The sequence below is a fragment of the Cetorhinus maximus genome, chromosome 7, assembly GCF_964194155.1.
Source record: "Cetorhinus maximus chromosome 7, sCetMax3.hap1.1, whole genome shotgun sequence".
Taxonomy (NCBI): Eukaryota; Metazoa; Chordata; class Chondrichthyes; order Lamniformes; family Cetorhinidae; genus Cetorhinus; species Cetorhinus maximus.
Window position 1 is genome coordinate 110,846,099 of NC_135885.1, and position 25,308 is coordinate 110,871,406.

Consider the following 25,308-nt stretch of genomic DNA (forward strand, 5'->3'; position numbering starts at 1 on the left):
GCCGATGTTCTAATTCCCACCGAGGTGCTATTATCTGCGCTGGTCCCTGCCTGGCAGAGATGGTGTGACGCTGGTGAGACTTCTGGGCCCTCAGGTGTGAGAGGGGGCCTCTGCTGCTCCTCCTCCCGGCCGTGCTCCGCTGATGCTGAAAGGAAGAACAAGGACCGTTAACGTGGAGACAATATCAATGTGTATCCCTTTCCCCCGAATTATTATGCGCTCATCCTTCAATAAGCAATGGTCAAGCCATGTTGCAAACTTCAATCGCTGAACATTCAGCACTGGCTGCTGGGAGAACAATGGTAACCTCACTGCTGGGCAAACATACCTGATCATGGGACCCCAGCCACACCAACACCAGTGGACCTGGGCACATGGCGCCTCTCCAAATCTAGGGCCACCTGCTCGAAACGGCTGAGAATCACTAGCTGTGCCGGCCCGTCACCAGTCCTCACCCGCTAGGTGGCATTATGTGCATTCTTCTCCTGAAAAGGAGAGAAGAGCATTGATTAGTGCTACTTGTACCTGGATTCACTTCATGGACAGCCCACCCCAACCAGAGTGGTACATTGCAGAGCTCCAGTATCTTCTCACCCCACTGCTGTCGAACACTCACACAATAATGCTAAACCTGCCCCCGCCCCCCCTCTTGGCCAAATACTGCCGACATCACGTCAGGCACCACACAGTCTAACCTTCCATAGCAAGGAGGCGCAAGCACGTGGAGTGCAGAGGGCAGCAGATCGATCGGTGCCACGCCACCTTGAAGCTCCCCTCCCAGCATGTCTTCGCCCTGACTTTGAAATGCCCTGGAGTTCCAGCACTGCGCCTAGGCGCAGCTCCTCCAGGTTGCCTCCAAAACAGTAATGTGGGTCACAGTGTACCACATGCTGTGGGTGCAGAACCCATCTCTTCACCATCCTCTCAGGGTGACCTCGGCATGGGCAATATCTGCTGGCCCCCCCAGCGAAGGACACATCACGTCAATGATTCAATGCAATCACTACACTCAGACTTGGGTGGAGAGGAGCACCAGGAGGGAAAGCGTACCTGCTGGGTAAGTGACATAGATGAATATGTGAGGGGTAGGATTAATAAGTTTGCAATGACAAGAAGATTGACCGGGTGGTTAACAGTGAGGTTGAGTGTCTTGGGCTACAGGAAGATATAGACAGAATGTTCAAATGGGCAGCTAAGTGGCAGATGGAATTTAACCCTGAAAAGTGTGAGGTGATACACTTTGGAAGGAGTAATTTGACAAGGAAGTATTCAATGAACGGCATGACACTAGGAAGTTCTGAGGAACAAAGGGACATTGGCGTGTGTGTCCATAGATCTCTGAAGTCGGAGCACGTTAGTGGGATGGTGAAAAAGGCATATGGGACATTTGCCTTTATCAATTGAGGCATAGATTACAAAAGTAGGGAGATCATGTTGGAGTTGTATAGGACCTTGGTGAGGCCACAGCTGGAGTACTGTGTGTAGTTCTGGTCGCCACATTATAGGAAGGATGTGATTGCACTGGAGGGGGTGCAGAGGAGATTCACCAGGATGTTGCCTGGGATGAAACATTTAAGTTATGAAGAGAGGTTGGATAGACTTGGGTTGTTTTCGATGGAGCAGAGAAGACTGTGGGGCGACCTGATCAAGGTGTACAAGATTATGAGGGGCATGGACAGGGTGGATAGGGAGCAGCTGTTCCCCTTAGTTGAAGGGTCAGTCACGAGGGGACACAAGTTCAAGGTGAGGGGCAGGAGGTTTAGGGGGGATGTGAGGAAAACCTTTTTTACCCAGAAGGTGGTGACGGTCTGGAATGCACTGCCTGGGAGGGTGGTAGAGGAGGGTTGCCTCACATCCTTTAAAAAGTACCTGGATAAGCACTTGGCACGTCATAACATTCAAGGCTATGGGCCAAGTGCTAGTAAATGGGATTAGGTAGGTAGGTCAGGTGTTTCTCATGTGTCGGTGCAGACTCGATGGGCTGAAGGGCCTCTTCTGCACTGTGAGATTCTGTGATTCTGGGTTAAGTGACCAATGCCAACATGGTGCTCACCCCTCCTGAGCGCAACAAGTCGTTGAAGTGCTTGCGACACTGGACCCAGGTTTGCTGCACCATGTCGCGGGAGCTCACCATCTCCGCCACCTCCTCCCAGGCACGTTTGGTCATGTGGTGGGGCCTCCTCGTCCCGTCCTGGGGTACCAGGACCTCCCGCCGTGCTGCCACCTCCTCGAGGAGGGCAGCAAGGCAATCATCGGAAAAACGAGGGGCACAGTGCCCCTCTGCCCTACCCTCCTGTCAGGCCTGCTCACCAGCAGCGCTCTGGGAAGCCCTTCCACTGGCCATAATTCGCAGCCTTTGACAGGCTGCAGCAACTTTTTAAAGCAAGCTGTCGAGTCGCCATTGGACCCGGTGGTCATTGCACATTCGCCGCTGCCCACCCACTCCCGTTGGGCGGGCCTTAATTGGGCAAATTGTGAACACATTCCCATTTCTTTACCTATCACTGATTCTTCCTGTTTTACCTGTACAGAAACCAATGGTTTTTCCTGTGCCTGAACCTCAGAACCCACTGTACTTTTACTTCCAGAACTTTTCTGCACCCTAATAATTCCAACAGATTTTCCCTGCAATTTCCAACAAAGTCATGTGTCCAACTTTATTGCAATGAAAACACCTCAATTTTCGAATGTCACTTCTACCCTCAGCACCTTCCTTTTTTATTCTGAGAAAAAACTTCCTGCAAATTTCCTTCCTCTTCCCTGACTATCCACCTTCCTTTCACCTTCCCATTTTCTATCCTTCTCTGATTTAAAAGGGTGACGAGAAAAGGTTTAGCTCTATGAACTAACTCATAATCATCAGCTATCTCTGCTGCTTGTCTTACCGTTTCAGCCCTCTGTTCCTCCACATGAGTTCTCACTACCGAAGGAATTGAATCCTTAACTTCTTCCAAAAGAATTACCTCTCTAACAGCTGCATATGTTGTCTCAATCTTTAATGCCCGTATCCACCAGTCAAAATTACTTAGTTTTACTCTCAATATAAGTTTGCCCAGGCTGTTTTCTCTCTCAGCTTCCCATCCCCCTGCCAATCTAGCTTAAACCCTCCCCAACAGCAGTGGCAAATCTCCCTGCGAGGATGTTAGTCCCAGTCCTGCTAAGGTGCCACCCGTCTAACTTGTACAGGTCCCACCTGCCCCAGAACAGGTCCCAATGCCTCAGAAATCTGATGTCCTCCTACACCAATTCTCTAACCATGTGTTTAATTTCTCACTCCTCCTATTCCTATGCTTATTAGCATGTGGCACTGGGAGTAACCCTGAGATTATTGCTTTTGAGATCCTGCTTTTTAATTTCTTTCCTAACTCCCTAAAATCTGCTTTCAGGATCTCATCCCTCTTCGTACCCATGTTGTTGGTATCAATATGACCTCTGACTGTTCATCCTCCCCCAGAATAATGTCCTGCAGCTGCTGTATGATGTCCTTGACCCTGGCACCAGGGAAGCAACACACCTTCCTGGAGTCACTTCTACAGCTGCAGAAACGCCTGTCTGTTCTCCTAACTAATGAATCCCCTATCACTATTGCTCTCCCACTCTTCTTTCTCACCTCCTGTACAGCTTAGCCACCCATGGTGCCACAGAATTGGCTCTTGCTGCACTCCTCTGAGGAACCATAGTCCTCACTGGTATCCAAAATGGAAAATAGTTAGCGAATGAGATGGACTCAGGTCTCCTGTATTACCTGCCTCGTTCTCTTAGACTGCCTGGTGGTCACTCATTCCCTCTCTGCCTGCAGGCTCTTAACTTGCGGTGTGACCACCTCCCCAAATATGCTATCCATATAGTTCTCTGCCTCGTGGATGCACCATATTGACTCCAGTCACCACTCAAGTTCTGAAACCCGGAGTTTAAGTATCTGCAACCGGAGATACTTCATGCAGATATGTTTGTCTAGGACACATGATACATCCATGACTTCTCACATTCCACATGATGCACATTCCACTCAGCTGAGCTGCCCTGCCAAACCTTAACCTTACAAACTACATAACTTGCCAATTGCTCACCAATCAGCTTCTTCCTCTGTACCAAAGTAAGAATCTGGAAAAGGTAGAAAAATAAAAAATGAACTGCTCTGTCCCCTCTTCACCGAACTCCCTCACTCACCAACTCTCAGCTGCTCACTCTGTCCAAGCCTCACTTTGTTTGCAAGCTGCACTGAGAGCCCTGCATGTATGCTAGCTAAGACTCAGATGAGTCAGCTCTGCTAAAAACCAGAGTAAGCTAGCTACAAATCCATTTTCAGTTGTCACATATATTGAACATTGAGTGAGTGAAAACCCTTCCTCTTGATGAATGCCACTGGTTGATTCATGAGAGCATTGATGGCCAGACTCATGCATTCAATGACACCCTGGACCTGGTGGAAGTCAGTAATGGCCCTGAACCAATGGACTTCTCCACCTGATTGTCCGGATCGGTGCGGTATCAGACACTGGCACCGACCCTCTTGAACATGTCATTGGTCACCTTCATGATGTACCAAAGAGCTACACACTGGCAGTTCCCACACATGTCTTGAGCGGATCCCTGGAAAGAGCTGGAGATGTAGAAGATGAGAACCCTAGTGATGTTCAGTGCCAGTAGCATTGAGTGCCCATAAACTGTCATGGATCTCATTTTGTCCTAGAACATAGCTCAGAGATCAGTGTTGGCCTCACTCAAGTGTCATAGTTTTTGCTACCATCGCTACTCAAACATCTGGAGATAGTTCAGTTTTGGATGGTAGACTCCTGGAGATAGCTTCTCCTGTGCTCCTGTTGATCAGTCTCTTTGTTTCCTTTCCCTGCATGCGCACCCCAAGGCTGGCACTCTTGCTGGTCCTGTAGATATTGATGTGCCCCAGCCAGTGCCTGGACCTCCCTCACTCTCAGTCTCTTCCTCAATGTGAGCTTCAAAGCTTGTGTGGATGAGGTCCATAGCAGGTGGCCTCTTTCCTACTCCAAGGCCTCCTATCCACACGGTGCTTCACCATTTCCTGAATCATCCCTTGGGAGCAAGTGCTATGGCTCCTTTGTTATCCTGGCAGCAGCACCCCTCAGTGCTGCCACCTTTTACATCCTTCTGCTGTTGTTTGGCCCTTCTCTCTGTGCATCACCTTCCCTGGCATGCAATGGCTGGTTCAGAGAGCCAGCACTAAGCTCCTTCAATGAGGTGAGGGTCTAAATCCCCGTGGTCCCTGTATGACATCAGTAAAATCCGGAAAGAATCATAAAATTCCAGTTAGTTGGCTTTTTAAGAACCTTAATTGCTGCCCTACTGCATGTTTGCTGCTGTTGGGAAAATCCAGAAGCAATGTAAAGTTTGTTGGACTTGTGATTCAATGTGTTTGGATGTGTTCCAATGATGGAACTGTATAAAATGCTGGCTAGGCCATAGCTGGAATTTTGTGTGCAGTTCTGGTCACCGGATTACAGGAAGGACATAATTGCTCTGGAGAGAGTGCAGAGAGATTTACAAGAATGTTGCCAGACCTTGAAAATTACAGCTATGAGGAAAGATTGGGTAGGTTCGGGTTGTTTTTCTTATAGTAACTAATTGAGGTGTACAAAATTATGAGGGGCCTAGATATGATAGACAGGAAAGACTTGTTTCCCCTAGGTGAAGGGTCAATTACCAGGAGGCATAGATTTAAGGTGATTGGTAGAAGGATTAGAGGGGACATAGCAAAAACCTTTCCACCCGGAGGGTGGTGGGCATCTGGAATTCACTGCCTAAGTTGGTGGTTGAGGCTGAAATGCTCAACTCATTTAATAAGTACCTGGATCTGCATCTGAAGTGCTGTAACCTGCAAAGCTACGGACCAAGTGGTGGAAAGTGAGATTAAAATAAACGGCTAGTTTTTTCTCTTTTTGGTCGGTGCAGACACAATGAGCTGAATGGCCTCTATCTGCACTGTAACTTTCCTGTGGTCCTATGGTTCTAGGTTAGGCTGACAGGCCTCTAATTACTCAGGCTTTTAAATAAGGGTTCCAATGTTAACAGTCCACAGTTGCCTGTAGCCAGACTATATTTGAAAATAAAAGCAAAATACTGCGGATGCTGGAAATCTGAAACAAAAGCAAAAATAGCTGGAAAAGCTCAGCAGGTCTGACAGCATCTGCGGAGAGGAATACAGTTAACATTTCAAGTCCGTATGACTCTTCATCAGAACTAAGGAAATATAGAAATGAGGTGAAATATAAGCTGGTTGAGGGAGGTGGGACAGGTAGAGCTGGATAGAGGGCCAGTGATAGGTGGAGGCAAAGAAGAGATTGCCAAAGATGCCATAGACAAAAGGACCAAGGGGTGTTGACGGTGGTGATATTAGCTAAGGAATGTGCTAATGGTGACATTAAGGGTAGAAAGCAGGACGAGCAAGTGACAGATAGCCCTCGTGGGGGTGGGGTGGGGGGAAGGGATCTAAATAGACTAAAAGGTGGAGATGAAACAATTCCATCCATTGTTTTACATTCCTTAGCTAATATCACCACCGTCAACACCCCTTTGTCCTTTTGTCTATGGCATCTTTGGCAATCTCTTCTTTGCCTCCACCTATCACTGGCCCTCTATCCAGCTCTACCTGTCCCACCCCCCTCAACCAGCTTATATTTCACCTCATTTCTATATTTCCTTAGTTCTGATGAAGAGTCATACGGACTCGAAACATTAACTGTGTTCCTCTCCGCAGATGCTGTCAGACCTGCTGAGTTTTTCCAGCCATTTTTGATTTTGTTCTATATTTGAAAATGGTCAGAGCTTGCATTATTTATTTTCTTGCCACCCTTAGAAGATTGGAAATGAGGTTCCAATGTCTCAACAGGTCCAGTGGAGCACTGCAATACAGTCCCCAGAGGGTGTCATGCATCATCGTCGCTTGCTGTGCGCTGCACAATCTGGCGCTGCAAAGGGGTGAAGACCTGGCTGAGGAGGAGCTGCACATATCCCTCCAATGAGGAGGACATTGAAGGGGATGATGGTGATGAGGCTCTTGAAGGCGAGGATGCCGGAGATGAGGCCATCGCACTAGCCAAACAAAGCAGGCACGGTCGGGAGGCCCTCATAGCTGCAAGATTCATGGGGGATGATAACGAGGTGCAATGAGGACAGTCCTGACATATTCACCTTGCATCTGTGAATGTATGACTCCTGTGTGGCTGATGGCAGCGCACATACCCTCAGTGCTCAGGCTCATGTCATGGAGATGCAATGGAGATCCTAACAGTCACCAGATTCCAGGAGGATGATGATGAAGACATGCAGTGAGGACACTCCATAGATCTTCACATTGCCTCTGTGAATGTCTGACTCCTGTCTGGCTGAGGACAGCTCGCTTGCGCTCTGTTATCAGGGTCATACCATGGAAGCGCAGCTGTGAAACTTTAAATGCACCTGATCCTTTGTCAGCCTTCAGCACCTGAGCCCTTCAGGAGCACAGCGTCACCGGTCACAGATGCTGAAGAGATGGGGACCATCCCCACCTCAAAAGGTGTTGAGAGCACACAGAGAGAATGAGGGAAATCTGTGAAGCCTGCCCACGACATTCTGGAGCAATGACGACACCATTACCAATGTGTCCAGTGAGTGTTAAGCCAGATCATCACTTTTGTCTGAAGGTTACACACTACACAGGGAAGAGGCCCTGGACTGAGACACCTGCTTTTACCTTATGCAGGAACCAAGGTTTCACATTTGAGTGACACGAATACTGCTCACCATAACAAGGAGCTATAGGCAGGGAGATATTCTTGGGAATTTATTAACAAAGTGAAAATTAAGTGTAAGTGATTAACACCTGTGCCCAGTTTGTGTAACTACATCTCTTGAGGTGTCAGCTGTGGCTCAGTTCATAGCACCCTCGCCTTTGAATCAGAAGGTTGTGGGTTCATGTCCCACTCCCAGAAACCAAGAACTGTGAATGTACTCGAAAGAGTTACAATCTGTGACTGTTGATAACTCGAAAGAGTTACATTTCTTGAGGTGTCAGCTGTGGCTCAGTTCATAGCACCCTCGCCTTTGAATCAGAAGGTTGTGGGTTCATGTCCCACTCCGGAAACCAAGAACTGTGAATGTACTCGAAAGAGTTACATGCGATCTGTTGATAACTCGAAAGAGTTACATCTTTTAGTTCAATCATTAGAGCATGAGACTCTTAATCTCAGGATCGTGAGTTCGAGCCCACGCTGGGTGCTGTAATACTTACATCTTCTTAAGCTTCCTAACCTCATTGCTACTTCTTGGTGCTCCCCCGATATCCACAGCAGAGGTGGAGGCAGCCTACTGACTGCTACACCCCGTCTGTGATGACCTTGATGGGCATCCTCTGGAGGGCGGAGACCTGGGCAGTGTGGCAGTGGCACCCTCCTCGGTCTGTGGAGCTGGAGCTGCTAGGGTCTCATGAAGAGGGGATTTGGATGGGCTGGACACTCCCGGAGTCACTTGGTTGGTTGGCCCCGGGGTGCACACCTACTGATCCTCCTCTTCCCTATGGGTGTCCAAGGGCCCCTGGCTGATTCCTTGAGGAGAAGTGGAAGCTGGAGTGAGATCGAGCTGCACACACCCCTCTTCTGTTGACTCTGCTGGAGGCTAACTATGGTGTCAGCGATGGAGTTCAGCCCACACAGCAGCGCAGGACCGATGTCCTGGACCAAGGTCTCGGGGTAGCCATGGGAGTTCCAGCAGTGGCAACACGAGGGAAACGGGCACCTTGACATCCCTGCAGGTGCTCCTTCCCCGCAAGAAGTCAGGTTGAGGCCCTCGGGCACCCGAAGGGAAGAGGAGCGGTAGCTGGACACCCCTGGGTCATCCACTCAGGAATCTGAAGCTGTCCTCTCCCTCCGAGTTCCCTTTGCCTCTGACCCCCTCAACCTCGTCCTCTGTCACTGCAGAGGGAGCAGATGGACCACCGGAGGACAGCCAAATCGAGCCAGGCCCTCAAAGCCTCGGCTGTCCAGAGGATGCACGCCAAAGTCATCTGAAGCAACAGGGCGAATCATTGCACAGGCTGTCTCCACCCCTGTTGCGGATATCAGGGCAGCATTTATAAGGCCTAAAAAAGTTAAGAATTTCTGATCACAAGTGGTTGCACAGGTAAACACATTTTATCACTTTATATATCTGAAAATAAACTCCACTAGCAGTTCAACTGCATGCAGTCGGCCCACGAGTGATTCTGGAGGGAGGAGTGTGTGTGGGAGGGCCTTTTTCAGAGCCTCATGCAAGCACTCTCCCACGCATGCGAATCCTTTGTCCATCACATTCATCTCAATGTCCTGAGCATTTTCAATGCTGCCTGCTGGGGTTCTCTTTCAGTTGTCCATCTGAGCTGACCTGCATCTCCGCCCATCCATTGATCGCACTCCCGTGCAACACCTGTTCCCTCCTTTCACTTTCAATTTTAGAAGCATGGTACTGTTAAAGTTTGTCTTCAGCTACCCAGTCCTTTCCTTCCCCCAAGTCACCCATGGCCTTTCCCCCATCATTGTCGACCCCCCTTGCATCACCTTCTACCTCCCAATCACCTACCAGCCAGAAGTCTTTTCTTTCCAGGATGTCCAGGTGAATGTGCACGTTCCCTACCTTCCCAAGAATCCCACCCCCATCCACATTGACCTCCCCGAACTCCTGCTTCCCACCTCCAGGGTCTGTGTCTGCCTCCGAGTCCCCACCAACCACCCTTGCCATCCCTCCTATTGTTACCGTTACACCCTCACCCTCCCACCCTACCAGCTCACTGCCCTCTCTCATTTTCACCATTCCCTCCTACCACACCCACCCTCATTTCACTTCCCAGGAGGCAGTCATTGACTCCACAGACCCTCCTCGCTTGCACGTTCAGCTGGACATCCCTCATCTTACTTCTTCCTCCACCTTTACTCCATCCTCCCCCTGGACTTCTTCCCCACTGCAAACTCCTCCCTCTCCCCAGCCCCCTTCTCCCCTGCAAACTCCTTCCTCCCCCTGGACTCTTTCCCCTCTCCAGGCTCCTTCTTCCCCCTAGACTCCATCCCCCCTCTGAACTCCTTCCTCCTAGTGAAATCCTGCTCCAATCTGAACTCTTTCCCCCACCCAAAGTCCTCCCCCACTCTGAGCTCCTTCCTTTACACCTTCCTCCCCCTTTACACCTCCCTCTCCAGTTGCCATGTTCTCCGCCATTGCACCCTCATCCCCCCAAATTCCCTCCCCAACAACCTCACCACCCCCTGACACCATCTTTTTTCCCCCCCTTCCCAACCTCACACCCCCCCAACACCATTGTTCCTCCCTCCCAACCTCATGCCCCCTGGTACACCTTCCTCTCCCAGTCAAACCTAGACCTTCCTCTCCCACTGCCTGGTACATCTTCCTTTCCACCCCCTCAATGATCATCCATAGCAGACCATGGCCAAGAAACCGAAGTCCCAAAGCAGACCCTCAACGGTGACCTTCCAACTTCCGTGAACTGCTTCGCGATGGAGCCATGCCAATGAGAATCCACCCAGCATGCAATGCACGTTCCTCCAGGGCCCAGTTGCTGTAGGGCTCTAGCATTATCTGCTCTTCAGATGTCCACATGTAAGCAAGGCCTTGACAGTAAGTACCAACTTCTGCATGTCTCACTTATCATGACGTTCTGCACCAGCATGTTTTCCCATCCACATGGGCAGTAAATTTGATGTGGGGGGATGAATCCAGAAAGCAGGACTCATAATGATATGCATATGTGTTACAGTGAAGTTTCCGACGTCCGGTGGGGAGAAATGCTGAATGCTGAGTGGACGATTGTGAAACCAATTTTTGGCCTCCCCTCCAAAATATCTGCTCACGTCCATCATGCTAATGGGTATGGAAAATTCCACCCATGGGTGGTAGTATATGAGCTATTGGTTGCAGTTCTCTAAAAAGTGTGCATAAATTTTTACTTTCCCATCTAGCCAATGCAATGGATTGCCCTGTAATTGATTGTATTGGTCTTTAGTCACTTGAAATTTTAAATTCTCTGCCCTGCTGCTATTGACAATGCTGGACAGCAGGGATGAATGGACATCCTTTGTATCTAGCAAGGCTCGCTGTAAGGCAGGATAAACTTATTAATGCTTGTTTCTCGCTTTCGCATTTTACTTCGATTCTGACAGCTTTGGAATATCTTTGGAGCATCTCTAATGTAATCCCCATGTGATAGCCTTCCACAGACAGTTGAAGTTTTTTTGCCACATTGCTGGCATATCCATGGATTCAGTAGAATATTTCCTCCTGTCAGCTATCATCATCTGAAGGTCTTTTGTGCTGTCTTCTCCTTTCTCATATGATTTGTCCACCTCACTGCTTGATCCAGTAATGTTTAGCCATTGAACAACATTCTTCCTGGTACTTTTGATTGGGCATTCAGTCTGCATTATTTTTACTAATCCTAATGTACCAACACTTCCAGACAGCAGGCAGATTAGAGTTGAAAGTTCATGCATATTCATTTCAAAACTGGGCAAACAGTTTAGCTCCTATTTCAGCTTAATACATTTTAATTCAATCTCTGTAGTAAGAATAGTTTCACCTTGATAGTGTATTACCCATGAGATTACCAGTTTGTAATACCCTTCATTTATGAGTGGGGTAATGAATAATTTTATTCAAAGTATTCACAGTTCTCAGATTTTTGCCATTAATAACATGGAACACATTAATTCCTAGGGTGTTCAAGGCATCTCTGAAGGACAGCTTACAAGAATTCTGGATGTTGTTGATTCTGACAGAGAAGAAAAATCTAAAGCATTTCCAAACTTTTTTCTCTTTCGTGAAAGCTTGTCACGCAAGGTTGAGGATAAGATTAACGGAAAAGACAGCCTTTGTCATTTAAAAAGTAAGACTTGTACCTTTACATCACTAGATTGTATACTTTAATATTTTTTTCTATCAATATGTGTGAAAAAATGTTGGCTTTGTTACAATGCAAAGAATATTAAAGTTATGCTATAGTACCTACTTATTATCAACCTGAATGTTTATCTACTAATTTGATTTAACTGCTTTCAAAGATACATAATTTTCTTGGATTTTTTAATTGTCAGTTTATTCACATAGATTCTGAAAAAAGAGGATGTATGACTCATGTCAGATGCAAAAACAAGGTCAAATACAATAGGCTGAGTGGGGAAGTGAAGAGGAAAATAGTAGCTTTTAGCTTTTTGTTTTTATATAAGAGGAAAATATGCCTGGCAAAGAGAGAAAATGAGAATACAATGGTAGCCAACATAAAAAGGAACCCAAAAACCTTCTTCCAGCATGTAAATAGTAAGGAGGTAATGTTGTAAGGTGCTGGGCGTAGTTCAGTAGGTCTTATTAAGGTATTCGTAGTCTTAGGCAGTTCAACATTATTAACTACCAGAAACTATGTACATAGGTACAGTAAAGGTCCAGGCACGGAGCTATCTCCATGCATGCTTCTACACATGGCTCTGTCCAATACTACACTGACCCCTACGTGCAGGTCATGTGTTCTCTTACATCAATGTGTGGATGATGCTGTTCTCAGTCCCAGATTAACCCTTTATATGGCAGATCTTTATACTGCAGCTCCCCCAAGTCATTATTCAATGTATTTACAAGTTATCCCAGATTACCCCATGCATTCACATCGTTACTACTACCCCATCTCTCTCCCTAAATTCTCTAAGTCCATAGTTTCAGGCAGTCTGTGGGCCTTTTAACCCTTCCATATCTTGTTATCACTACTGGTGAAGGAGTGGTAGGCTCAGTTGCTGCAGGTAAGCTTTGTTGAATCAAAGGTTTTTATGGCATCTGGGTGCCTTTTCATCCTCTTTTTCTGTTCTTTGGCATTGAACTGCTTTTTGCTGATTCCCCAAATGTAGTGATTGCTTTATCAGGGGGATGAACTCTGGGCTTGTCTCTACAGTTTTTTTCCCCCTTTGCCTTCGTGCAGCTCACCGTGACACACACTGGGATGGAAGATGGCCCTTCCTGTTGTGAGGATGTGACTTGCTAGTAAGCTCACCTTTGCGTTTGGCTGAGTGGTGTGCTGTCGTTAATGGATGGCTGCTACTCAGTTCCAGCATCATTTATGGCACTGTCATGCTGGCTGGGGATTGCAGTATCTGCCCTGTGGTCTTAGGGTTTATCTCTCCAACTGGCATCAGAGCCGGAGGTTGAGGCTCTTCTCATTGCTGGTTCCTCTCTTGACTGTCGTCTACTTGAGGTGTTGTGGTAACCATCTGAATGGTTGGCTGGTTTGACTAATGAGGGGCTTCTGGCATCTGTAACAAAAGTGGGCAAACTTGCTCTGCAAAGAGAGAAGACAATTCAGAGCTAAAATCCCCGTGGAGAGAATCTTTCTTGTTGGAGCTCTCAGGAACTTGCAATTCTGTATAATTTATGACAGTGGTTGTCTTGACATTTTCTGTTGTTTTCAGGAGATTCAAGGCTACACAGGCATCTCTGTTCAAGAGAAAAAAAGACTGGTTACAGATGACTTACATCAGCTTGAAGATTTGTTTGCCACCATACCTTAATAGCTCCAGAACTATGCCTGTGGCCAGACGTCAGACTTCTCTTGGCTCATAAAGTGGTGTGTCTGTTGTTCGTAGCCAGAGGTCTCCCAGCCATGGTCCTTTGTCCAATAGGACCATAACACTAGCTCCTGTGTCCAACTTAAAGTTTGTGAGATGGCCATTAACTAAGATATCCACATCCCTGAACGAAAATTCAGGATCACCCAAGAAGCATGGCTGTGCGTCCTCTGGTGTGCTATGTCAACCCTGTGAATCCTTTTGGGATCTTCTGTGCGTTTTGATGTTTTGGCTTTGCACAGCTTCCTGAAGTGTCCTATTCAGTTACATTGGAAGCATTGGGCTGCAATTGTCAGACATTAATCACGCATGTGGGGACGCTTTGCCCCACAACACTGGCATAGTCGCTCAACTGGTCAGCCAGGGTATTGCTTTCCTTGGCCTGGAGTGTCCCTGTTTCTGTGCTGTTTCATTAATTGGACAGTGGGGTTTACTTTGTACTACGGCTTGGTTTCGCCCGTTAATATGGAACTGTGCTGCAAACAGATTTCAGATTGCCTGACAATCTGGATGGTTTTCTCAAGAGCTAGATCTTCCTTCGCTTGAGGCATGTCTGAGAGTGCTTCGTCCGCCATTCCTACAACTATTCTGTCCCTGATTAGCTCAGATTTCAGATCACCGTAATCAGTTTTCCACCATTCAGTACAGCTCATCAATGAAGGAGTCAACAGGTTCTCCTGGCTGCTGGACATGTTCATTAAATTTAGCCCTTTCAAAGATTTTGTTACTTCTGAGGTTAAAATAAGTATTGAATAATTTTAAAACTTATCAAATTTTGCAAATGATTCGTTGATTCCTTGTCTAGCTATTATATTGGCAGTTATCAAGCCTGCTGAATAAAGCAGTGTGTTAACTTGTTCGGTTTCTGTCTTTATATCCAGACCTGGAAGAACCATGTATAGGAATCTCTTTCCCTAAAGTCCCCAAAGTTGTGAATGATCTAAACATTTGGATAAGTCCAAATTGGTCTGGAAGAGTGGATTTCTGATCCATGGTTAAATTTTTTAAATTGTAGGTTCAGCTTTAAGAGGTTTCTGAAAATCCAAGATGATACCGCTGGACGCTTCTTCATAAAGGGTTTTCCCACGCTTGCTGGTGTTGGCGGACTCCCACAGTAAGGGCGTTCGTGATCCCAACGTTTAAATTTTTTCAACACTGGCTGCCTGTATCGACTGGTCAGAGTCTTCCCAGCTTTAGTGCAGTGTTATCGGGGCTTGGAAGCATCAAATCCCAACTTTTGCTGGGTTTTTTAAGCTGCCTACTCAGTCGCGGTTAATTTTTAATTAATTTTTTTTTTCTTTGTTCAGAGCGAGCTTGGCTGCCATGTGTTCAGGCTCTGACTCGGGAATCAAGTCTCTTGGACTGCGATTTAAATGGCAATTTCTGACCACTGCAGTATTTAGATTTTTTTCAGGTCTTGTGTCGTCCAGGAGTTTTAATTTTTTAGCTAACCCCTGCTAGATCTGCTGACTCTGCACACTCTGAGTATTTAAGCTGGACCTCCACAGGATTCAGTGGCGTCTTCAGCTGTAGTGAGGAATTTAATTACTGCCTTCAGCTCCAAGCTTTTCGTTGGAGTTTTTCTCTGGCAATTTCCTTCTGTTCCTTCGCTTCTTGAACTTTTCTTCAGTTTTCCAAGATTTTAATTTTCTTCTGCAGTCTCTGTGAGGTTTTGAGCTGTTCCATTCATTACCACCATGTTGTAAGGATTTGTTCAGGAGGTTTCACTAAGAGGTTCAGAGGCTTGTAAGGTTGAAAAGTAGTGTTTACTGGTAACACATAACCATTAGCATATGTACAGTATTGCCCAAACTAGGGGCTGTCTCTATGCTTGCTTCTACACACAGCTCTGTCCAATGCTACACTGACCCCTAGACGTGAGGCCACAGCTGGAGTACTGTGTGCAGTTCTGGTCGCCACATTATAGGAAGGTTATGATTGCACTGGAGGGGGTGCAGAGGAGAATCACTAGGATGTTGCTTGGGATGAAACATTTAAGTTATGAAGAGAGGTTGGATTGACTTGGGTTGTTTTCGTTGGAGCAGAGAAGACTGAGGGGCGACCTGATCGAGGTGTACAAGATTATGAGGGGCATGGACAGGGTGGATAGGGAGCAGCTGTTCCCCTTAGTTGAAGGGTCAGTCACGAGGGGACACAAGTTCAAGGTGAGGGGCAGGAGGTTTAGGGGGGATGTGAGGAAAACTTTTTTTACCCAGAGGGTGGTGACAGTCTGGAATGCGCTGCCTGGGAGGGTAGTGGTGGCAGGTTGCCTCACATCCTTTAAAAAGTACCTAGATGAGCACTTGGCACGTCATAACATTCAAGGCTATGGGCCAAGTGCCGGTAAATGGGATTAGGTAGGTAGGTCAGGTGTTTCTCACGTGTCGGTGCAGACTCAGTGGGCCAAAGGGCCTCTTCTGCACTGTGTGATTCTGTGTGGGTCATGTGTTCTCTCATATCACTGTGTGAGCAGGACTGTACTCAGTCCCATGTTAACCCTTTATGTGCCAGACTCTTACACTACAGGTAATAAAAGGTGGAGTGGTCCTATTTGGGAACATAGAGGGCGATATATGCTTACAGGCTCAGGGCAAGGCTTGAATACTTAATAAGTGTTTGTATGGGTTTTTACTAAAGAAGAATCTGACAAACCATCAGTAGAAATGGTGATAAGAGAGATAATGGATAGAATGAAAATCAAAGTAAATTCGCAAAAAAAATAAAAGTGTGATATCAGAGGGAAGCAGGTTAGTGATTAGTTTGTGAGTATGTTTCCCTTTTTCTCTCTCCAAACTGAACCATTTGTTCAATTAGGAAATTAATTGGGTAAGTATAACAGTAAGTGAATTAATAAGAGTATTAGCTTGGAGCAAGTCTAGGGGTATTAATTAAAATTAATAGTTTAAACAAGGTGCAAACTAGTCTGTCAAAGAGAAAATAGAGGTGTTGTTTTTAGATCATGGATGGGTATCTGTGGCCTGTTGCTTGCAATTCCTGCATCATGTGGGAAATTCAGGACATTTCATTGTCTTGGGGCACCATGTGTGTAGGAAGTGGCTCCAGCTGTTTCAGCTCAAGCTCAGCATTTCTGAACTTGAGAGGCAACTAAAATCCTGCGATGTATCAGGATGAATGAGTGTTTCTTGGATCTAACGTTACAGGAGGTGGCCACCCCACATGCAGTATGAGCTCAGCACAGTAGATGAGTGGTTATCAGGAACAGTAGGAAGAGGCAGGAAGCAAAGGAGTCTTTGGGTTGTGTGCCACTTTCAAAAAAGTACTCAACATTGTGGGTGACGACACCTTGAAGGAGTGCAGATCAAACCATGGCAAGAGGTTGCACAGGAGGAAACAGCAAAGAGTAGAAATGCACTTGTTTGGAGATTTCATAGTTAGGAGGATATACAGGTATTTCTGTAACTGTCATTGTGAGTCCCAAACGGTGTGGTGCAAGGAGAAAGGGCATCACAGAGAGGGTGCAGAATATTCTGCAGGGGGAAAGGAGTGAGCCAAAGGTTCTGGTGCACATCGGTTAAAACAACATGGCTGGGAGAGGGGACGATGTTGAGGTTCTACAATCAGACTTCCAGGGGCTAGTGAGGAAGTTAAAAAGTAGGACCACAAAGGTTAATAATCTCTGGATTACTCCCTGAGCCACATGCTGGTGAGAGTAGAAATAGGGAATTAGGAGGTTCAGTGTATGGCTTTGAGACATGGTACAGGAGGAAGGGCTTCAGATTCTGAATCTGAGACAGAAGACTGGGACCCAATGTGCTTGCAGGAAAGTTCACTTGTGTGGCAGTAGAGGGTTTAAAATAAAGTGGCAGGGGGCTGCGCACTGTAGGTAGGAGTAGAAAAGAGGAATAAGATGCATAAAGTGAGAGTGTTAGACAGTACTAGAGAAGGAAGTAGTTCTATGTTAGATGGAAGCAGACTAAGAAGGAATACAAAGACAGGATTATAATGCATAAATGTAAATGCACAAAGTCTGGTGAACAAGCTTGATGAGTTACAAGCACAAATAGCTGCATTGGAATGTAATGTAGTGGCTATGACAATGTGGTTTAAAAATGGTGAGGACTGGGTGCTTTATATTCAAGCATATGAATTGTTCAGAACAGATAGGGAAGGAGAAAAGGGAGATAAGTGTGGCAGTATTGATTAGGGAAGATATTGCAGTGTTGAAAATAAAGAATGTCCTTGAGGGGGTAACTGTAATAAGAAGTAAAAAGGGTATGGGCATATTGCTGGGCGTATTCTGTAAGCCTCCAAATAGTGAAATAGGGCAAATCTCCTGGGAAATGCAAGAATTATAAAGCAATGATATTGGGTGACTTTAGTTACCCAAATACTGATTTGATTATAGTGTCAGATTAAAGAGTAAAGATGGGGGTGGGAAGGGGTGGGTGTCAATGCGGAGGGGTGGGTATGGAATTCCTGAAATGTGTTCAGGAGAATTTGCTTGATCAATATATTCTTGGCCCAACTAGAAAGGATTGCTGGATCTGGTGCTGGGGAATCAGGTTAACCAAGTGGACAAAGTATCTGTGGGGAAATACTTGGGTAAGAGTGATCATCATATCATAAGGTTTAGATTAGTAAAGGAGATGAACAAGGAACAATCTAAAGTAGACTGTCTGAATTGGAAGAGTGCTAATTTCAATGGGAGGAGAAGGGATCTAACCACAGTACAATGAAACCAAAGATTGAAAGGGAAAACTGGAACAGAACAATGGGTGGTCTTAAAGGAGACGCTTCAAGTACATTCCAACAAGAGCAAAAGATAGGCGGACCAAAACCAGGGCTTCGTAGATGACAAAGGCGATAGAAAATATGACAAAACAAAAAAAGATGTATAATGAATGTCAGGTGAATTTTCCAAGCAAGACCAGGTCAAAAGCAATAGGTTGAGAGGGGACGTGAAGAGGAAAATGAGACTGGTACCAGAATGTTTCCAGGGATGGAGGATTTTAGTGACAATGTTGGTTTGATGGGCTGGTGTTGTTCTCCTTGGAGCAAAGGAGATTGAGGGGATATTTAACAGAGGTGTACAAGATTGTGACAGGTTTGGATAATGTAGACAAGGAAAATCTGTTCCCATTAGCTGATGGCACAGGACTAGGGGACACAGATTTAAGATTTTGGACAAGGGATCGAAGAATGTGAGGGGAAACCTTTTATGCATCAAGTGGTAATGACTTGGATCTCACTGTCCTTGAATGTGTTGGAACCTGAAGCGATGAATGGTTTCAAAAGGAAATTGGATGGGTACTTAAAGGAAATAACCTGCAGGACTACAAGGACAGAGAGGGGAATGGAAGTGACTGGACTGCTTCATGGAGAGCCGGCATAGACTCCATGGCCTGTGCCATAAATTACTCTGACTTTCTGCAAAGAAAGTTGTAGTAATGACTGCACATTTACTTGCACATTTACCACTGAAATAGTTGTATTAACTACAAAAAAAAAATCATGCATCCAATTATTTTGGATCAAACTAATTTGAAGGATTTTTAAAATATAATTTTGAGTACTCAAACTGTTTTCCCCTGAACCTTTAATTGATTGTGAGTGATTTTACCCTTTCACTCCTTGCTGTTGGAAAGTGTTTTTCCAGTATCTTATATTACTTGCTATAAAATTTCAGGGGATAATTGAATAAACAAGTTGGTTAGACAGATGGCCTTACCCTGGGCCAAAATATATTGCTCTATTTTTAACACATAACCAAATCTAATTCATAACCAAACTCAATAGGAATTTTTAAAAATTCATCCATGGGATGTGGGCATCATTAGTTAGGCCAGCATTTATTGTCCATCTGTAATTGCCCTTGAGAACTGAGTGGCTTGCTAAGTCATTTCAGAATCAACCTCATGTAGGCCAGCAGATTTCCTTCCATAAAGAACATTAATGAACCAGATGATTTTTTTCATGACAATGGTTTCATTGTCATCATTAGACTTCTAATTCCAGGTTTTTTTAAAAAATATTGAATTCAAATTCCACCATCTGCCACAGTGGGATTAGAACCCAGATCCTCAGAGCATTACCCTGGGTCATTAATGTGGTGACAATACCACTACACCACTGCCTCCCTATGTTCTACAGCATTTGTAAAGCAAAACACAGGTATACATAAAGACAATAATAAAAATTACTATCTGTAGCTACTATTCACTTGATCTATTTGCGTCAGTCCCGGATCACCAGTGATCCAAGCAAAAATGACCTCTTCATTGTCCTGTCTGCCTTGGAATTACAGGTGAGTCAGATCCTCACATAAAATTTGAAAAATAGACTACATGTATTTTTTTATTCATTCATGGGATGTGGGCGTTACTGTTTAGGCTAGCATTTATTGCCTAATCACAGAATTTTAACGGCACAGAAGGAGGCCATTCGACCTATCGTGACTGCACCGGCTCTCCAAGTGAGCATTATGACCTAGTGCCATTGCCCTGTCTTTTCCCCGTACCCTTGCACATTGTTTCTATTCAAATAATCATCTAATGCCCTCTTGAATGCCTCAATTGAACCTGCCTCCACCACACTTCCAGGAAGTGCATTCTAGACCCGAACCATTCATTGTGTGAAAAAGTTCATTCTCACGTCACATTTGCTTCTTTTGCACATCACTTTAAGTCTGTGCTCTCTTGTTCATGATCCTTTCACAAGTGGGAACAGCTTCTCCCTATCTACTCTGTCCAGCCCCCTCATGATTTTGGACATCTCTGTCAAATCTCCTCTCAGCATTCTTCTCACCAAGGAGAACAGTCCCAACCTCTCCAATCTATCCTCAAAGCTGAAGTTTCTCATCCCTGGAAACATTCTTGTAAACCTCATCTGCACTCTCTCCAATGTGTTCACATCCTTCCTATAATGTGGCACCCAAAACTGTACACAATACTCCAGCTGAGGTCCAATGAGTGTCCGATATAAATTCAGCATAACTTCCTTGCCCTTGTACTCTATGCCCCTATTAATAAAGGCTAGGATACTATATGCTTTATTAATTGCCCTCTTCACCTGTCCTGCCACCTTCAATGATCTATGCACATATCCACCCAGGTCTTTCTGCTCCTGTCCCCCTTCAAAATTTCACCCCTCATTTTCTATTGTCTGTCCATGGTCTTCCGACCAAAATGCATCACTTCACACTTCTCTGCATTGAACTTCATCTGTCACCTATCTGCCCACTCCACCAACTTGCATATGTCCTTTTGAAGTTTTACACTATCCTGCTTGCAGTTTACAACACACCCACTCTTCATATCATGCACAAACTTTGAAATTGTCCCCTGCACACCAAGATCTAGATCATTAATATATATCAGGAAAAGCAAGGGTCCCAATACCGACCCCTGGGGAACTCCACTACAAACCTTCCTCCAGCCCAAAAAATATCCATTTACCATTACTCTCAGCTTCCTAATTTTCAGCCAATTTTGTATCCACATTGCTCCTGTCCCCTTTATTCCATGAACAATTACTTTTCTCACAAGTCTGTTATGTGGTACTGCATCAAATGCCTTTTGAAAGTCCATGTCCACCACATCAACAACATTACCCTCTGTTACCTCTTCAAAAAACTCCAGCAAGTTAGTTAAACACGATTTCCCCTTTAGAAATCCATTATGGCTCTCCCTTATCAACCCATATTTTTCCATGTGACCACTAATTCTATCCCGAATAACTGGGTGGAATTTTCCCAGATTTGCACTAAGTGCAGTAGTGGACGGGCAAAATGGCATCCTACCCGCCAACAGCAATAGCGGGTTTTTGTGCCATATTGTCCCAAACCCAACTAGTTATTTATGCATTCCCGGGAAACATGACGTTTCCATGGGGGAAGGGCTCGCATTTGTCCTCACGCCATCATCCCGACATTGCATCATGCCGGCCACCATGTTTAAAAGGCAGCCGCAGCACAGCACTCATCGCTACCAATTCACCACCGCTGCCTGGGAGAAATGGCCAGCACAGGAAAAAAGACTGCAACCCCCCGCTTCAATGACATGTCTCTCAAGCGACTGCTGAATGCCGTGGAGGCCCCCTGGGATGTCCTGTACCCCTGCTCTGGCCGCAGGATGGGCAGCAACGTCACCAACCCAGCTTGGGAGGCGGTGGTAGCGATGGACGGGGAAAACGCCCTTCAGAAGAAAATAGCCACCCAGTGCCGCAAGAGGATGAATGATCTCCTCTCCTCCACCAGGGTAAGGCACTCTTTTCATCACTCTCAACACATACACTCACAAACCCATCTCTCATCCACAGGGCCCTCACTCACTGCCAGTTCAAGGGTCATCACCATTCACTCTCTCACACACACCTGCGTTGTCCTCAGCCCGTCAATGGGACCGCTCATCACCCGCATAGGTCAGGCACATTTATCATCTGGCCCGGCAGGCGTCCTGATACACTCTCTGCATCTCTATCCATGCAGGACAAACTGGCTCACAACAGGAGGGAAAGGCCGCAGACTGGTGGAGGAATGCTGGAGTTCAAGGTCCTTACAGAATTTGAGAATGGAGCCATCCAGCTGGCCGGCGATGATTGGGACCGGTCCTGCTTCTGAGGTCGACGCCGCTCTACCAAGTGAGGATCTAGCAGTGCAACATCCATCAGACAACCATGCTGTGAGCAATGTGTTCTGTGCCACAGGCCACTGCCATGCACTAATTATCTCCCCTTGTTTCCGCAGGCCCATCACTCCAAGAGCCAGTGGAGTCCATGACCCAGGGCCTTCAAGCTAGTTTGGAAGGGGCATCCAAATGGGAACCGGAATGCACCCCCCTACAAGTTTCATCACAGCGCTCACCCACAGCCTCCACCAGTGCAGAGACACACACCTCAGTGGGACCTAGCTCTAGAATAGGCATGGGACTACATACTGGTAAGCACAGTGCACAGTTTGATCCACAGCAGGCAGCAGCAGGGACCTCCCAGGTCCCCAGCATTCAGAGGGCTGCTGGAGGCCAGAAACCTGATGAATCTGAGTCAGATGATGAGCCTCTGGACTTGGTCATGTCACAGTTGCTGGAACTGCAGAGGCAAGCTGGCGCACATCAGGAAGGGATGTCCACTGCACTCCTCAGATTGCAAGGCACGATGGAGGAGTCTGCCCATCTTCTGGCTGAGGTGATAGCGCCAGCATTGCAATGCACTGAGGTCAACACTGGCAGGATGGCAGCCGCCATGGAGACCTTGGTCCAGAATGTCGCTCCTGCATTGCTGTGCGGGCTTAACTCCATCGCTGATGCCATAGTTGACCTCCAACAGTGTGTACACGAGAGGGGTGCTGGGCAGTTCGATCTCACTCCAGCTACCCCTTCTCCTCATGGAGTCAGCCGGGGGCCCTCGGGCACCCGTAGGGAGGAGGATCAGCATGTGAACACCCCAGGGTCATTTGCCCAGGTGACTCCGGCCCATCCAAATCCCCTCTTCCTGTGACCTCCGCAGCTCTAGCTTCACAGGCCGAAGAGGATGCTACTGCCACACAGCAGGACCCCGAAAGCAGGCCGGGGCCTTCTAAGCCTTGGCCCTCCAGAGGACGCCAGCCAGTCATCACAGGCAGGGTGTCGCAGTCAGCAGGCTGCCTCCACCTCTGCTGTGGATGTCTGGGGAGCACCAAGACATAGCAGTTAAGGGAAAGTAGTTGCACAGCCTGGGCAGGGGTGTTGGTCACTTGTACTGTTCACATTGCCAATAAACTCCTAAGAATATCTCCCTGCCTGTGGCTCCTCGTTCAGATGTGAAACTTTTCTGCACAAGGGAAAAGGCAGGTGTCTCAGTCCAGGTCCTCTTCCCTGTGCTCTGTGCAGCCTTCAGACCACAGTGACGGCCCAGCCTCACACTCCCTGGAAACATTACTGATGCCTGCTCCTCAGTGGTGCTGGCCGTTGCTGCTAGAATCGTAGTGGCAGGTGCTACATAGTTCTTGCATTCTCTGTGCGCTCTCAGGACATTTAAGGTGGGTCTGGCCCCCATCGCACCAGCATGTGTGATTATTGATGCTGTGCATCAGCTCCTGAAGGGCTCAGATGGTGAGGGCGGACACAGCATCAGATGCATCTAAAGTTTAATGGCTGCCTCTCTATGAGATGGCCCTGATCATGGAGTGCAAGCGAGCTGCCCTCGGCCAGACGGGAGTCAGACATTCTCAGAGGCTATGTGAAGATTCATGGAGTGTCCTCACTGCATGTTGCCATCATTCTCCTGCGATCGAGCAACTATTAGGGCCTCCACTGTATCTCCATGACAGGAGCATTCTTACAGAGGCTTTTGGCGCTGCTATAAGCCAGACTGGAGTCAAACATTCACAACTGCGATGTGAGGATCTATGGGGACACCTCATTGCATGTCGTCATCATCATCCTCAAATCTGGCAGTTATGAGGGCCTCCCAAGCGCGTCTGCCTCACCTAGCCAGTACAAGAGCCTCATCCCCATCAGCCAGCTCGTCTCTCCATTGGAGCGCCAGGTTGTAAAGGGGGCAGCAGACGACGATGATGCGTGACACCCTCTGTGGACTATATTGCAGGGCACCGCCCGACCAGTCCAAGCACCGGAACCGCATCTTCAGCATCCCATTGGTCTGTTCCATCAAGTTGTGAGCTGCAGCATGAGATTCTTTATACCGTCGCTCTGCTGCAGTCTGAGGTCGCCGCATGGGTGTCATCAGCCACGGCCTCTGCGGGTCACCCTTGTCCCAGAGGAGCTATCCTTGCAGCTTCTGTGGACCCTGGAAGACTGCAGCGATCTGTGAGCGACTGAGGATGTAGACATTGTGCACACTCCCTGGAAACTGTGCGCTCACCTACAGGGTGTATTTCTGGTGGTCGCATACCAGCTGCACAGTCAGTGAATGGAATCCCTTGTGGTTGATGTAGTCCCCATGTGTAGCGACGGAGACCTGAATGCCACATGGGTGCAGTTGATTACACCTTGCGCCTGTGGGAATCCTGAGTTCTAGGTGAATCCAATGGCCCTTGCATCCTGGATGTTCTGGTCCCAGGCAAAATGCACAAAGCTGTGTGCCCTCAAGAAGCTGGCATTCGTGAACCCATGGATACATTTGTGGGTGGCGGCTTGTGAGATCCCACAGAGGTCACCTGTGGAGCACTAAAAGGAGACACTAGCATCGAAGTTGAGCGCCGCAGTCATTTTCACAGCCACTGGCAGTGGATGCCCTCCATGCCCCCTTGGCGCCAAGTGCTGCAGTAAGTGGCAGATATGAGCAACCAGGCCCCTAGACATGTGCAGTCATTGGTGACACTGGTTTTCGGTCATCTTAGGAATGACAGGCCGCATCTATGGACCCTGGGTGTCGCTAGACACCAACCAGCCACAGCTCACTGTCACTCCTGGGCAGTGTGTGCAAGCGCCTCCTGCCACTTCTCCCTGAGGTTGCTGCTCCTGCCTTTGCGTGGCCAGGAGCCTCAGTCATTCTCTCCTCCATCCTCCTTGCTCTCTGTAGGCCATCTCTGTGGGTGTACTTAGCATCCTTTCCTGGCCCTGTGTGACTGTCCCTTAATGCTTCCCAGGAAGTGCTGGCCACCTCTCGGATGGCCACAGATGAGTGCGCTGCATGGCTGCCCTGTCAATCTGCGACATGGGGGACACTGGTCCAAACTGGGATGCTGAGATTGCAAGGGGCTGTGAGCACCTCCAGCAGTGACTGCTACATGGCCAGCGTTGGCGAGGAG

The 25,308-nt window shown here is 47.2% G+C and overlaps 1 protein-coding gene across 1 annotated transcript in view; it reads left to right on the forward strand.

Moving 5' to 3' along the window:
• Nucleotides 1-25,308, forward strand: part of LOC144682980 (uncharacterized) — a 110,062-nt gene that overhangs the window by 34,573 nt on the left and 50,181 nt on the right. Inside the window, exon 3 of the mRNA XM_078545913.1 lies at nucleotides 11,710-11,878. Within this exon, the coding sequence (XP_078402039.1) occupies nucleotides 11,710-11,878 (169 nt within the window). The remainder of the gene's footprint in view (nucleotides 1-11,709; nucleotides 11,879-25,308) is intronic.